We start from the raw sequence: 15,020 nt of genomic DNA on the forward strand, positions 1-15,020 counted from the left end.
GGGGTGCTCAGCTCAGCAGACGCAGGAGGGAGAACCACTTAGAAATATACCTTTATTTGTGCGCATGGAGACAGGGCCAGCCTCTCTAAAGCATTAGTCCTTGAGCGAAGGTGTCTTGGGGGGCGATGGGAGGTCCTGGGTCATGGCTTCCACGTACCACGCGGGCAAGAAGGCATAGGGTGCATCTTGGTGTACAGACACGGTGACTGTGCCACCAGGCTCCCAGGAGAAGAGGTGGACGAGCCTGGGGGGGCAGATGGAGGCATGGGTGGAGGGCTGGAGGCTGGGCCCCTGGGACCGAGAGGAGATGGACAGAGCTGATTGCTCACCTGGGGTCGTCCTGGATGACTGTGCTCTGGGCAAAGCCAAGGAAGGCGGCACAGAAGTTCATGCACACAGAGGGGTTCCAGCCGTCACGGTCGTTCTGGAGCGGGCAGAAGAGAAAGCAGAAGATTGGCAGTGAGAGTGGGAAGAAGGGGAAGGTAGACTTCAGCCCTGGACGACGGACCCATGGTCCTGATGCCAGGGGGATACAGGTTGGAGCCGTGACGCCATTGCCTTACCCTGACGTACTCAAACATCTCCATAGTAGGGAAAGTCTTGAGGGAACAGACGACACCCTCCGGGTTCCGGAAGCCGGCAACAACACTGGGGACCCCTGGGAGGAACGACTGAGCCCACCATTTCAGAAGCTTGTGTCTGCCAGGAAAGGCAAGGGGTCAGTGGCACCCCTCTTCCATTCTGCCGCCACCCCCAGCCTCATCCTCCCCAAGTTCCTTTCCCAACTATCAGTTTGAGGCAGCCCCTGTCTTGAACCTGTAGAAGCTCCTCCACTGGCCAAGGCTATGCATCTCCTTGGAGGTCTTAAGCTCCACGTAGCAGGCCGGGGGCTGTGTGGATGAGGCCTGGGGGTCTGTGCAGTCCACCTCCCCGGAGAAGAGCAGAGGGTGGTTTCCCAGACGGCTGCGTAGCACAGAGCAGAAGGCCACGTTGGTGTTAACCTCCCCAGAGGGGTCTGGGGAGCCTCCAGGTTTGTCTGCAGGAGAGAAGCAGCAGCAGGGGTGGCAGCTCTCAGCTTCCAGGGGAGGGGAACGGGGCCACAGAACAGGGGCAGCTCTCACCTGCACACATGTACTGCTCAAACTTGTACCCCATGTACATGAGCTCCCGGAGGAGGGGTGGCCGAGCAAGCCGCTGAGCGCGAGCAGCTGGCGTCTCCACCTCACTCAGGTACAGCGTCCCCTGGAACCGGGAAGCTGCTAGCTGCCAGCCTTCTTGCCGCTCATACGGTGTCGTCAGCAGTTTTGTCAGGTGCCCCCGCCACGTCACTATAGCCCCTGCTAGCCAGCCTGGACCCCTGAAAAGAAGGAGTTAGGGACTGGTGTTGTGGTATAGCCAGCTAGGCCACTGCTTATGATGCCAGCACCCCATATGGATGCCAGTACAAATCCAGACTGCTCCACTTCCAATCCAACCCTGCTAATGCACCTGGGAAAGCAGCGGAGGATGGCCCAAGTGCTTGGCTCCCTGCCAGCCATGTGGGAGACCTGCTGGAGTTTTGGGCTCCGGCATGGCCTAGCCCCAGCTGTTAAAAAAAAGATTTAGCTTGGCCGGCGCCGTAGATTAACAGGCTAATCCTCCGCCTTGCGGCGACGGCACACCGGGTTCTAGTCCCGGTTGGGGCGCCGGATTCTATCCCGGTTGCCCCTCTTCCAGGCCAGCTCTCTGCTATGGCCCGGGAAGGCAGTGGAGGATGGCCCAAGTCCTTGGGCCCTGCACCTGCATGGGAGACCAGGAAAAGAACCTGGCTCCTGGCTTCGGATCAGCAGGATGCACCGGCTGCAGCGGCCATTGGAGGGTGAACCAACGGCAAAAAGGAAGACCTTTCTCTCTGTCTCTCTCACTATCCACTCTGCCTGTCGAAAAAAAAAAAAAAAAAGATTTAGCTGGTGCTGTGGTGTAGTAGGTTAACCCTCTGCCTGCGGCACCGGAATCTCAATATGGCCGCGGGTTCAAGTCCCCGCTACTACTCTTCGGATCCAGCTCCCTGCTAATGGGCAGCAGAAGATGGCCCAAGCGCTTGGGCCCCTGCACCAATGTGGGAGACCCGGTGGAACCCTCTGGCACCTGGCTTCGGATGAGTCTGTTGCTGCCATTTGGGGAGCGAACCAGGGGATGGAAGACCTCTGTGTCTTTGTGTCTTGCCTTCTCTCTCTGTAACTCTGCCTCTCAAATAAACAAAACAAAACAAAACAAAAAACAGAGATTTACTTACTTATTTGAAAGGCAGAGTTAACAGAGAGAGGGAGAGACAGGTTTTTTACGTGCTGGTTCACTCCCCAAATGGCCCCAATGGCCAGGGGCTGGGCCAGGCTGAAGCCAGGAGCCTGGAACCCCCTCAGGGTCTCCCACATGGTTGCAGGGGCCCAAGCATTTGGGCCATCCTCCTCCGTCCATCCAGGCGCATTAGCAGGGAGCTGAGCTGGAAGTGGAGAAGCCAAGTTTCGAGCTGGTGCCCACATGGCATGTTGGCATTGCAGGCAGTGGCTTTACTAGCTAAGCCACAATGCCAAACCCAATAAATAATATTTTTTAAAGGCGTTAGAGGCTGAAGGTCTGACACACGCCTTCGCTCAGATGGCTCTTCTAAGTGCCTTCTGAGCGCTGATTCTCTCTCCAGCTTGGGCTCTCCGTCTGTGTGTTAGCTTCGCTCACCCCTCCAGCTTGTCTCTGTGTTCCAGGAGCCAGCGTAGCAAGTGGTCCAGTCCCTCGCGGATCTCCTCATCCCGAGGCTGGTATCGATCAGGGTATCCGTCTCTGAGGTCAAAGTCAGGGCCTGGACCATTGGTGGGCGGGGGGCTGTAGTAGCGCAGTGCGCGGGCATCTCCGTGGTACTGGCGTTGTGCATCCAGGGAGAAGCAGCCCAGCTGGGAAGGGCGCCGGTAGAAAGGGAAGGGCCCAGAGTAGAGGGTGGGGTCTGTGGGCAGTGAGAGCGCTGGGCTGGGGAGTTTGTTCCGAGGCTCAGCTACTTCTGTCTTCTCGGCGCCTCTCTTGGTCCCTCTACGCTCCATGGAGTTCTGGGGTGGGAGGACAAGTTTCCATTTTACAGAGGAGGCCTGGAGAAGGGTGACTCTGGGTCAGGACCAAGGGAGCCACCTCATCTCCAGGTTGTGGCCGTGTAACATGCAAACCCAGCCCCTCAAACACAACCACGGCCAAAAGCTCTTCCTGCCTCCAACCTTGCCGCGTACCCGCCATCCCCCACATCTCACGAACGCAGCGAGTTAGGAAGCAAATCTGGCTTCAGATCAAAGATCCGGTTACCTCAAAGCCCTCCAAACTTGATTTCTACCTCCGCCGAACTATGACGTCAGGGCAGGCATAACATAAATCGAAAAGGGACGGGAAGGTGGGATCCCGCTTGCGATGATGCAATCATTCAGCGACAGTGGCGGGCAAACGCCTCAGGGGCCGGGGAGTGGGTAAGTTTTGCCCGGAGAGGTTGAGCCCAACGTGGCCACCGGCGCCTCTCCGCTTTGCCTTCGGAGTACCGGGCCGTGAGTGCTCTCTGTGGGAGCCAATCAGCGGCAAGCATGGGGCCTTGACCCAGAGGCGGCGGCGCTGGTATCCGCACTGGCACCGCCCCTCCCAGCACAGGCCCGAGAGAAGGTAAGCGGAGGCCTCGATCGTCATCACATCGCGGTACTTAACACTGGGTCACCTGGTCTCCAAGGAGCGTCACCCAGGGAGGTGACGTCACTACTCTGCGCCGGAAGACCCTATCTTCAAGTTCTCTTCCCTCAACCCCCTCCCTCCTTCGGGACCATAGAATCCTGGGCGATGAGCCTGAAGAGGCATCGCCTGATCCCGGAGAGCTTCGGCTTGAAGAGGCGGCGGGAGCGAGGGCCTGCAGAAGCGGATCCTCTGAGGGGCGAGTCAGGTAACCATGGCAGCCCCGGGGCGGGGCTGAAGACCCCAGCGGGCGGGCCTCGCCTAGGTGAGCAGGTGTGTGGGAAGAAGCGCGCGGCCGCAGTGGCCCCCGCGCCCTCGCCCCGGTTCCCTCTCGGTGACCGGCTGTCTCCGCGCAGGGTCGGCGCGCGAGGCCGTGGCCGAGCTGGTGCAGCTGTTTCCGCGAGGCCTGTTCGAGGATGCTCTCCCGCCCATCGTGCTGAGGAGCCAAGTGTACAGCCTCCTGCCCGACCGGACGGTGGCCGACCGGCAGCTGGTGAGGGGCGTCAGCACGACCTCCGGAGCTCCTTTCCCTGCCTCGTGCGCGATCGCCAAGTTCCCCAGTCCGCCGGCCGTCCCAGCCGTTCAGACACTGAGCAAGCATTAGGCCCTTTGGGGCGGGCGCTGTGCCAGACACTGAGGTGCCGCAGAGACTGGCGCAAACCCTGTGCAGAGACCCTCGGACGGTGGAGGGCGTGCCAAACCAAGGCGGTGGAAGAACGAGGCTTTGGGGGAAACAGGAGTCACAGCGCGCTGGGGACGCTGGGGAAGCGGGCCGATTAGATCTGGGGGGCCTGAGACATCAATGACGTGGCGGGCTGGCAGGAGAGGGAGCTGGGGTGTGAGGCCGATGGCACGGCCTAGACTGGTGAAGGCCCGAGGTAGGGCAGTGTAGGAAGAGGGAGGAGTCCCTTTTCCTTCCCAGGACAAGCCTCTCAGAAAACTCCTTTTTTCCAGATGACAGACCAACCGAGTGGTAGGTTTAGTGGACAGTAGGAACACATCGAGTTCTTGAGGGCACGTGGTGTATTTTGTACAAGTTCATTCGGAGGTGCGTGGGGAGCATCCGAAGGCAAAATGTAGTAGGCAGTTGGATCTGAAGTTTGGGGAGAATTCTGAGTTGGTGAAAAAGAATTAAAAGCTGTGGGTTTGTGAGTAGAGATTCAGTCTGTGGATGTAGGTGAGATCAGTAGGAAGAGTGAATCAAGGAATGGTTTTTGAACCTCTTCACACACTTAGTTATTTGAAAGTCAGAGTTACGGAGAGACAGGGAGAGAGACCAACCAGCTACTGGTGACCTAGAAGAAGCTCCTGGCTTCGGCCTGGCCCAGCCCTGGCCTTTCTAGGTCTCTCATGTGGTGGCAGGGGCCCAAACACCTTGTCCATCTTTTGCTTTTCCCAGGCTGTTATCAGAAATGGAGCCCGGGACACAAACTGGCACCCATATGGGATACTGGCATTGCAGATGGCAGCTTTACTTGCTATGCCATAGTGCCGGCCCCCTACTAACTTTATTTGTTTATTTTTAAAGATTTATTTTTTTTAATATTTTTTATTTATTTATTTGACAGGTAGAGTTATAGACAGTGAGAGAGAGTCAGGTCTTCCGTCTGATGGTTCACCCCCCCAGATGGCTGCAACAGCCGGAACTATGCCAATCCGAAGCCAGGAGCTTCCTCTGGGTCTCCCACAGGTGCAGGGGCCCAAGGACTAGACCATGTTCTGCTCTCCCAGGCCACAGCAAAGAGCTGGGTCAGAAGTGGAGCGACCAGGACTTGAACTGGCACCCATATGGGGAGCTGGCACTGCAGGTGGCATCTTTACCTGTTATGCCACGGCGCTGTCCCCTTTATTTATTTTTAAAAATTTATTTATTTAAAGATGTATTTATTTATTTGAAAGGTAGAAATAGAGGAAGCAAGAGAGAGAGTTTTTTTTTTTTTTTTTTTTTTTTTAAAGATTTATTTGAGAGGCAGTTACAGACATAGAGAGGGAGAGACAGAGAGAAAGATCCTCCATCCTCTGGTTCACTTCTCAGATGGCCTCAATGGCTGGAGTTGAATCTATCTGAAGCCAGGAGCCAGGAGTTTCTTCTGCGTCTCCCACACGGGTGCAGGAGCCCAATCACTTGAGCCATCTTCCTCTGCTTTCCTAGAGCATAAGCAGACAGAGGCTTAACCTAGTATGCCACAGTGCTGCCCCTGGGGGCAGGGGGAGAGGGAGGGAGGGAGGGAGATCTTCTATCTGCTGGTTCACTTTACAAATGGTCAGGAGCCCAGAATTCCACCTGGATCTCCCATGTATGTGCAGGTGCCCAAAGACTTGGGCCATCTTCTGCTGCTTTCCCAGACACATTAGCAAGGAGCTAGATTGGAAGTAGAGCAACTGGACTTGAACTGGCACCCATGTGGGATGCTGACATCACAGATGATGGCTTAACCTGCAGTGCCACAGTGCTGGCCCCCCTTTTTTTTTTTTTTACAAACTTTAGATGGTGATGAGAATTATGACTATCTCCAGAAAAATGCACATGTGCCACGTCCACACAAGGTAATGTACAGTTTATGTGTGTGTCTGTGAGGGATGTGTCACATGTTCTCTGAGGTCTAAGGCTAAGGACCCCAGGAATAGAGTGAAAGATAATAGAGCCAAATTCAGAATTCTTGGAGACAGCAACATTTAAAGCAGTGTGCTGTATGGTCTTAGTTCTGCCTGTGTCTAAATTATCTGGGCTGCTTATTCAAAATATGTAGGTTCCTGGAACTCAGCTAAGGTTAATGGGATGGGATGTAGAAATCTACATTTTTAAACTACTGCCTCAAGTGAGTTTTGCTGAGACCCACTGCTATGAGAGGAAGGCAGAATAAGAGGAATCAGTGAAAGAGGCTGAGAAGGAATTGCCTGTGTTAAGAGGAAACCAGGAAGAAGCCTATTGGGAAAGTAAAGAGATTTTTCAACAAAGTGGGAATAGTTGATAGTGTTAGCATCTGTAACTCAAGGCAGTGTTCTGTAAAGAGGTCAGGTAAAAGAAAAACTGAAATCTGTGCATTGGCGTCAGCATGCAGAGGGTTAATGGCGATCTGTTATGAAAAGAGGGAAGAAGAGGAAGACATACTGGCTCCAGTCTCGCCAGAGGAAGCATCAGATGGAACCACTCCTTCAAAAATATTTGTGGCTTTTAATATATTGATGTTAGTTTATATTATTAAAATTATGCACAATTATTTGTTTGAAAGAGTTATAGAGAAGGAGAGGCAGGGGGAGATCTTCCATCTACTGGTTCACAAATGGCCACAATGATCAAGGCTGTGCCAGGCCGAAGCCAGGAGTCAGGAGCTTTATCCAGGTCTCCCATGTGTCTGGAAGGGCCCAAGAACTTGGGCCATCTTCCACTGCTTTCCAGGCACATTAACAGGGAGCTGGATGGGAAGTGGACCAGCCAGGACTTGAACCACAACATCACAGTGTGGGCCGTGCACACACAATTTAAAGAATGCTTATAAAGCATTTTGCTACCACTTGTAAGACTATAGAACTATAGTTCTATAGTATATGGTCAAAATCCCACATTTATCCCTCTGATTAAAATGGCCTGGAGTTGGCACTGTGGCATAGTGGGTAAAGCCACTGCCTGCAGTGCCGGCATCCCATATGGGTGCCAGTTCAAGTCCCAGCTACTCCACTTCCTCTACAGCTCTCTGCTATGGCCTGGGAAGATGGCCCAAGTCTTGGGCCCCTGCACACATGTGGGAGACCTGAAAGTAGCTCCTGGCTCCTGGTTTCAGATCGGCTCAGCTCCAGCCATTTTGGTTATCTAGGGAGTGGACTAGCAGATGGAAGACCTCTGTCTCTGCCTTTCAAATAAACAAATAAATCTTTTAAAATAAAATGGCCTATATGTTTTTAGAGCTGACTGCTACCCGAACTGCTATGATAATTGTTCCCTTGGTTTTTCTATCACCTATGTATACATTCATAAACAACAAAACTTAATTTCACCCGTTTTTGAACTATAAATGGAATCATGCTGTATGTCTTAAAGTCTGTTCATGCTGCTGCAACAAAATAGCTGAGACTGGGTAATTTGTGAAAAGGAATTAGTTCTTACAATTCTAGAGATGAGAAGTCCAGGATCCCAGCACTGGCAGATTCAGGGACTGGTGAGAACTGGGCTGCCTGCTTCTGAGCTTTGCTGCTTTGTCCTCACATGGCAGAAGTGATGCTTCTATCAGCCAGGAAGCTCTCGGGAGCCTCTTTCATAAGGACAGGAATGCCATTCGTGGGAGCAGAGCCCTCTTGGCCTGATGGCTTCTTAACAGCTCTACCTCTTAATACCATCACGTTGGGGTTTACATTCTGACTGAATTTTGGAAGCATGTAACTTTTTTGATTTCATAGGTTCACAGACAGAGAGCAGTTTGTCTCAGGGTGAAACAAGTCTTTGAGTCTCACCTGTATCTGATTTAGGTGGCATTTAGATGAGACTCAGTCTGTAATACTTTGAATTTGTACAAGTTAACACTCTTGGGGTTATTGGGATGGCGTGAATACATTTTGCATGTGAGAAAGGTGTAAATTTGTGAGGGCCAGATGTGGAATGCTATGGTTTGAATGTAGATGTCCTTGTAAAATTCATATGTTGGAACCTCTAATGCCCAGTGTGATAGTATTAAGAGGTGGTTTTTTTGGGGGAAGTGATCAAATCATGAGGTCTCTGCCCTTGTGAATGGAGTTAATGCCCTTATAAAGAGGCTCCCAAGAGCTACCTGGCCTTCCCATCCGTTCTGCCCTGTGAGACTCAGTGTTTGTCCCCTCCAGAGGATGCAGTGACAAGCTATCATCCTGGAAGCACAAACTTTACCTTCACTAGAAATTGAACTTGCTCTGCCCTAGATTCTCCAGAATGAGAGAAATGAATTTCTGTTCTTTCCTCGCTTTAGGTATTTTGTTATAGCAGCAGGAATGGACGCAGATGCTGTGTTTATAGCTTGTTGAGATTCTTCCAAGTTGTACACAGCTGGAGTTGATTCATCTCATAGATCTCTATTATAGGAATATATTCCAATTTGTCCATTCTAACAAAAGAATTTGTATTTTTCTAAAAATTGATAAATTTCATCTAAATTTTCAAATTTATTGACAAAGTTTGTAACCTCATTTTAATCTTTAAGATCTGTAGTGATGACCTGTTTTTCATTCTTTATATTGATTATCTATGTTTTCTCTTGTCACTACCAGGTTTTTTAGTGTCACCAGTGGTTTATCAAGTTTAATGCTTTTTCAGTCAGCCTTTGACTTTGTTGATTTCTATACGTGTTGTCTTTTCCCCTCTTTTTTCCGTTAATTTTCATCCTCTCTTTTCTACTAAGGCACACAATGCTGTAGTTTTCCTTTGAGTACAAGTGTGTGTGTGTGTGTGTGTATATATAAGTATATATATAAATATACACACACATATATTCCACAAGTTTTCATTTGTATTTTCATTATCAGTTAGTTCAAAATTCTTCTTGGCTCTTTTGTGATCTTTTCCTTTGACTCATTGGGTCAGTTACATGTATGTTAGGGGCCAGTGTTGTGATGCAGACGGTTAATCTGCTGTCTACAGTGTCGGCATCCCATGTCAGAGTGCAGATTCAAGTTGTGGCTGCCCTGCCTCTGATCCAGCCTTCTGCTAATGTGCCTGGGAAGGCAGCAGAAGATGGCCAAAGAGCTTGGGCCCTGCCACCCACGTGGGAGACCAGGACAGAGTTTCATGCTCCTGGCTTCAGCTGGCCCAGACCTGGCTATGGTGGCCATTTGGGGAGTTGACCTGTAGATGGAAGATCTCTGTCTCTTTCTCTGTTGCTCTGCCTTTTGAATTTATGAATGAATGAATGATACATAAATACAATAAATGTATGTCATAATTTTCAAACATTTTTGTATTACTGTGTTATTGATTTGTATGTAAATGGCATTTTGGCCAGAGAACATGCACAATATGACTTAAGTCATTTGGAATTTATTGAGACTTGCTTTTCTGTGTGCTATATGGCCAGTTTAAGTGTTTGTTGTTTATTTCAAAATAATGTGTATTATCTAGTTACTAGCTTCTTCGTGCCTGAAGTTACTGAAATATTCTGTTTTCTCACTGATTAGTTTGTTTCTGTGTTCTATGAACTTATGAGAGTTGGGTTAATATACTTCTGTGATTGTGGTTTTGTTGTCTCTCTAAATATTTCCCCTACTTTATTATCTGTTTTTTCTTTCCTTCTGGGGCTCAAACATACATTGGACCTTCTCTCTACCCTATAGATCTCTTAAACTCTTTCCTATATTTTAAATATTTTTGGCTTTCCTTACTGTATTCTGATTAAATTTTTAATCTCTCTTAGAGACCGATAATCTGTAGGAGATAGTCTGTGCCTTAACAATCTTTTGAAGTCTTAATTTTATTTACTTTATTTTTCAGCTCTAGAATTCTAGTTAGGTGTTTTTCAAACTTGCTATGTCATTTTTTTATAATTTCCTGCTGAGGTTTTCCTTACTTCAGCACTGTGAGCATTTTTAAAAAATTATCTTTTTGGGAACTGGCACTGTGGTGTAGCAGGTTAAGCCACAGCCTGTAGTGCCAGCATCCCATATAGGTGCTAGTTCAAGTTCCAGCTGCTCCACTTTCCACCCAGCTCCCTGCTGGTGTGCCTGGGAAAGCAGCAAGGATGGTCCAGATCCTTGGGCTCCTGTAACCAGGTGGGAGACCTGGAGGAGTTTCCTGGCTCCTGGTTTTGGCTTGGCCCAGCCCCAGTCATTGTGGCCATTTGGGGAGTGAACCAGTGGATGGAAGATATCTCTCTGTCTTTCATTCTCTCCCTGTGTAGCTCTGACTTCCAAATAGATAAATAAATATGTTTTGAAAAAGTTGTCTTTTTTGATAATTCCACTATTGCACGTCTTTTTGGGTCTATTCCATTGCCTATTTCTTTTGACTTGTGTTTCCCAGGCCCAGTTTCTGAATATGTGTTGGGAAGAATTGCCTAGATTAGCAGGTGTCCTCCTGTCCCAGTTATCTTTTCCATTCTTGTCATCACCTAGACATTGTATTATTCTGTTAATTGCATTACCCTGTGAGTACTGTAATGCTTAAGCAATTTAAAAACAATCTTTTATCCAGCGTTTTAGTTCATTTTCAATGAATGGGTCAGTTCTTGGTGTATTATTGCAAAAAAAAAAGGTCTTGGTTTGTTTGTTTTAAACATTTGATCCCATGATCCTCCCTACTTCCACCTACCCAAATATAAATTCTTGATTCCTTGGAGGCTGTATTTTTTTTTTTTTTTTTTGACAGGCAGTGTGGACAGTGAGAGAGAGACAGAAAGGTCTTCCTTTTCCATTGGTTCACCCCCTAATGGCTGCTGCAGCAGGCACACCGCGCTGATCTGAAGCCAGGAACCGGGTACTTCCTCCCGGTCTCCCATGCGGGTGCAAGGGCCCAAGCACTTGGGCCATCCTCCACTGCACTCCCTGGCCACAGCAGAGAGCTGGACAGGCAGAGGAGTGACTGGGACAGAATCCAGTGCCCCAACCTGGACTAGAACCCAGTGTGCTGGCGCCGCAGGCGGAGGATTAGCCTATTGAGTTGTGGCGCCAGCCGGAGGCTATATCTTAATTTGTTTTATCTCAGTGCCTGGCATAGGACTGGTCTCAGAAAGTACATATTGAGTGTTTGACAGACAACTCCTGAGGCAGCTAGATGGGGGTAGGTAACCAGATGGAAGAAGCTGTCTGGTTGACTCCTGATTATCTCCCGCCCAGTAAATTCCCCACATACTGACAAAATCTGCCTGCCCAAAGCGCTCAGAGAATAGCAGGGCATCTTAGCCTGACCCTCTTCTTTTTGCTCCCATCTCTGTGGAGACAGAAGGAGCTTCAAGAGCAGGGGGAGATCAGGATCATCCAGCTGGGCTTTGACTTGGATGCCCATGGGATTGTCTTCACTGAGGACTACAGGACCAGAGTACGTGTGACTGCGTGTGGGTGTCGAGGGCGGTGGGGGCTGGGGGCGGGGGAGAGGGCAGGGAAAGGGGGAACAAATAAAAACTAAAGAGACCATTTCCCTAGCCCACATCCTGTGAAAAGGGCGCAGGGCTGTGGTGAGAGAGTGAAGTGAGGGCAGGGGAGCAGGAATCTGAGCAAGAGGGGAGATTGGAAGAGGAACGCCCGCCCGGGGATGTTGGGTCAGTGGAGAGTGAGGGTGGGTGCAGACGCTGTCTCTTCTCTGGTTCTAGGTCCTCAAGGCCTGCGAAGGCCGACCGTATGCTGGGGCAGTGCAGAAGTTTCTGACTTCAGTGCTTCCATCCTGTGGGGACCTTAGTTTCCAGCAGGAGCAAATGACACAGACCTTTGGCTTCAGGGACCCAGAGATCACGTGAGACTCAGGGGACCAACTGAGTCAGGCATCTGGCACCCCCAGCCTTGCCCTTTCCTTTCTGGTGAAGCTGCCAAAAAAAAGTCCGGCTCTTGTTTTGAATAACGTGACCTAAGCTTGTGCTCCTCCCCGCTAGCAGAGGCCTGTCTTGCCTGGGGCTTTGGAAACAGCCCCAGACTGGAATTCGGGAGAGCTGGGCGACTTCCCAAATGCACTTGGAGCCTGGCAGGAACCATAAATGCCTGATGTTTATGGTTTATGCTCAGACTGAGAGGATAGAGAATGGTGTGAGCTGGGGTTCCCTTAAATATCATTGGCATTCAAAGCAAAAACAACAACCACCACTAGACAAGGGCTAAACACAAATATAATTTTGAGGGGCTGTCTCTGGCCCTGGTCTCCTACTTTGTAACCCATGGCTTATGTGAAAGCATCTTTAACGTTTTGTCTCATGTGGAGAAACAGAGACTTGCAGTAAGACGAGGAGGGGTGGGCCTTTGGTACAGAGATTAAGATGCCGCATCCCTTATTGGCGGGCTGAGATTCGAGCCCTGGCTCTCCTGATTTCAGCATCTTCCTGGTGCCCACTCTAGGAGACAGTAGGGGATGGCTCAGGGAGTTAGATTTCTGCCGCCCACATGGGAGAACAGGATTGAATATGGGCTCTGGCTTCAGCCTAATCCCGCTCCAACTGTAGTGGGCATTTAGGGGAGTGAACCAGCAGAAACCAATCCAAGGACGATCTTTCTCTACCTGTTTCTGTCTGTCAAATAGATTAATTAAAAAAAAAAGAGAGAGAGAGAGAGATGTGGCAGGAGACGTGGTGAGGCGTACACAGGCAGCAGTGGGCACAGAGATCTTTATTTTCTGTTGGGGGTAGGCCTGGATGTGCAGTAGGGCACGTGATCACGGGGCTTCCAGAAACAGCAGCTGTTTCAATGAATGAGTAATAGTTACAGGAAAAGAGAAAGTGGGGGGAGGGAGGCCCGGGTAGAGGGAATGGAGCAAGCAATCCGCAGTGTGCTGTGAGCAGAGGGCTGCCCCAGGTCGGGGTTTTGTTCTTCCATCCTTCTTGATGGTTACCCACGTGCCCAAGTGCTTGTGGTCTGGGAGGGTGGATGGTTCTCAGAGCCCAGGCTTCACCTCTCCTGGCTTCCCCCAGGCATCTGGTGAACGCTGGGGTCCTCACTGTCCGCGATGCTGGGAGCTGGTGGCTGGCTGTGCCTGGAGCTGGGAGATTCATCAAGTACTTTGTTAAAGGTATCCTCTCTGTAGCTCGAGCCTTTGGTCCCTCAAGAACACATATTGGTAGCTCCTCAGGCCTCTAGACCTCACGCGTTTCCACATCTGCAGGACGCCAGGCTGTCCTTGGCATGATCCGGAAGACCAAGTACCGGGAGCTGCTCCTGTCGGAGCTCCTGGGCCGGCGGGCGCCTGCTGCCGTGCGGCTTGGCCTTGCCTACCACGTGCATGACCTCATCGGGGCCCAGCTGGTGGACTGGTAAGTTTTGCACCCTGGCCTCTGGCAGATGACAGAGCAAAGCTGGATTTCCCCTGGCTCATGACTTGTGAAGCCCAGTTCTTTCATTCTCTGGAGCCTGGGAGCACCCGTGACAAGTTCTGAGTTCTCACACTTTGGGCCTACGTGACTGACTGCAGCCTTGTCTTTCTCCTGCATAGTGTTGCCACTACCTCTGGAACTCTCCTCCACCTGCCAGACACGTGAGGATCTGCTTGTCATTGTGCACCTCCTCAGAATGGGGCAACAGTGGCCTGGGCGTGCTGCCCAAGGGTGACTGAGTCAGGATTACCTTGGAAAACTTGGGAGCCAGGATGAGTGATGGGCTCTCTTATTGGTTTAAAGGGTCAGGTGGGACTGCTGCTGTTTGCTTGGGCGCCAACCCAGCAGGGGAATTTGGGTAATGCTTCTTTGCCCTTCCATGAAAGTGGAGGCAGAAGCCGTGCCGAGGCTGTGGCTGCTGCCTTGCACGTAGAAGGTGCTGTTGTTACCTGGTCTGGGGACAGGAAGGTGGGCTTGCCGGGAGGCTGGGGCAGGGCAGCGTTCTTTTCCCTCTTTGTTGAGTTGAAAGAGCCAAATAAAGTACTTTTGCCTGTGATGTTTTCTGGGTTGTCCTTTATTGGGGTGCCTTGTTTGGGGTTAGAGGTAAAGCCCACTAAAGCCTGAACTTTGCTTCACTGTCAGAGAGGAAAAGAGTTGATGTTTATGTTTAGATCAGTTTTCCCTTTGAGGTGGTAAGGATGCACTTGACCTAAATCTAGTCTCTGTTAGGGCCTACAGAAAGCAAAGCCTGGTGTGGTTCAGTCATGTTGGAATGCCAGTAAGAGGCAAATGAAAAGCCCATCCCTGGGGCTGGCATTATGGTATAGCAGGTTAAACCTCTGCCAGTGGCACCAGCATCCCATATGAGTGCTGGTTAGAGTCCCGGCTGCTCCACTTCCGATCCAGCTCCCTACTGATGCGCCTGGGAATACAGTGAACGATGGCCCAAGTCCTTGGGCCCCCGTACCCACATGGGAGACCCAGCGGATGGAAGAGTTCTCTTTCTCTCTGACTCTTCTTCTCTCTCTGTGTAACTCTAACTCAAATAAATAAATAAAGTATTTTTTAAATATTTTATTCATTTATTTGAGAGGTAGAGTCACAGACAGTGAGAGGCAGAGAGAGAGACAGAGAGAGGGGTCTTCCATCCGCTGGTTCACTCCCCAGATGGCCCAATGGCCAGAACTACGCCGATCCGAAGCCAGGAGCCAGCCAGGACTTGAACCGGCACCCATATGGGATGCTAGCACTGCAGGCAGTGGCTTTACTTGCTATGCCACAGCGCTGGCCCCAAAGTAAATCTTAAAAAAGAAAAAAGAGCCC

At 50.6% G+C, this 15,020-nt stretch overlaps 2 protein-coding genes across 3 annotated transcripts; one reads left to right on the plus strand and one right to left on the minus strand.

Annotated features, from left to right (window-relative positions):
• Positions 1-34: 34 nt before the first annotated feature.
• On the minus strand, positions 35-3,646 carry DXO (decapping exoribonuclease). Of its 2 annotated transcripts, none has more exons than XM_062185887.1 (7): positions 3,325-3,646; positions 2,716-3,116; positions 1,122-1,357; positions 817-1,036; positions 564-699; positions 330-424; positions 35-244 (listed from the first exon to the last, which is right to left on the minus strand). In XM_062185887.1, the coding sequence occupies exons 2-7, from the start codon at positions 3,069-3,071 to the stop codon at positions 94-96; spliced, it is 1,194 nt and encodes a 397-aa protein (XP_062041871.1). In that variant the 5' UTR covers positions 3,072-3,116; positions 3,325-3,646; the 3' UTR covers positions 35-93. The 2 variants fall into 2 exon arrangements, with proteins under 2 accessions (XP_062041871.1, XP_062041870.1); XM_062185886.1 differs by having other exon boundaries at positions 2,716-3,077; positions 3,325-3,645.
• A 104-nt stretch (positions 3,647-3,750) lies between these two features.
• On the plus strand, positions 3,751-14,647 carry STK19 (serine/threonine kinase 19). Its single transcript, XM_062185890.1, has 7 exons — positions 3,751-3,940; positions 4,089-4,225; positions 11,630-11,725; positions 11,997-12,136; positions 13,299-13,396; positions 13,490-13,637; positions 13,817-14,647. The coding sequence occupies exons 1-7, from the start codon at positions 3,841-3,843 to the stop codon at positions 13,860-13,862; spliced, it is 765 nt and encodes a 254-aa protein (XP_062041874.1). The 5' UTR covers positions 3,751-3,840; the 3' UTR covers positions 13,863-14,647.
• Positions 14,648-15,020: the final 373 nt, after the last annotated feature.

Source organism: Lepus europaeus, chromosome 3 (genome assembly GCF_033115175.1).
Source record: "Lepus europaeus isolate LE1 chromosome 3, mLepTim1.pri, whole genome shotgun sequence".
Classification (NCBI taxonomy): Eukaryota; Metazoa; Chordata; class Mammalia; order Lagomorpha; family Leporidae; genus Lepus; species Lepus europaeus.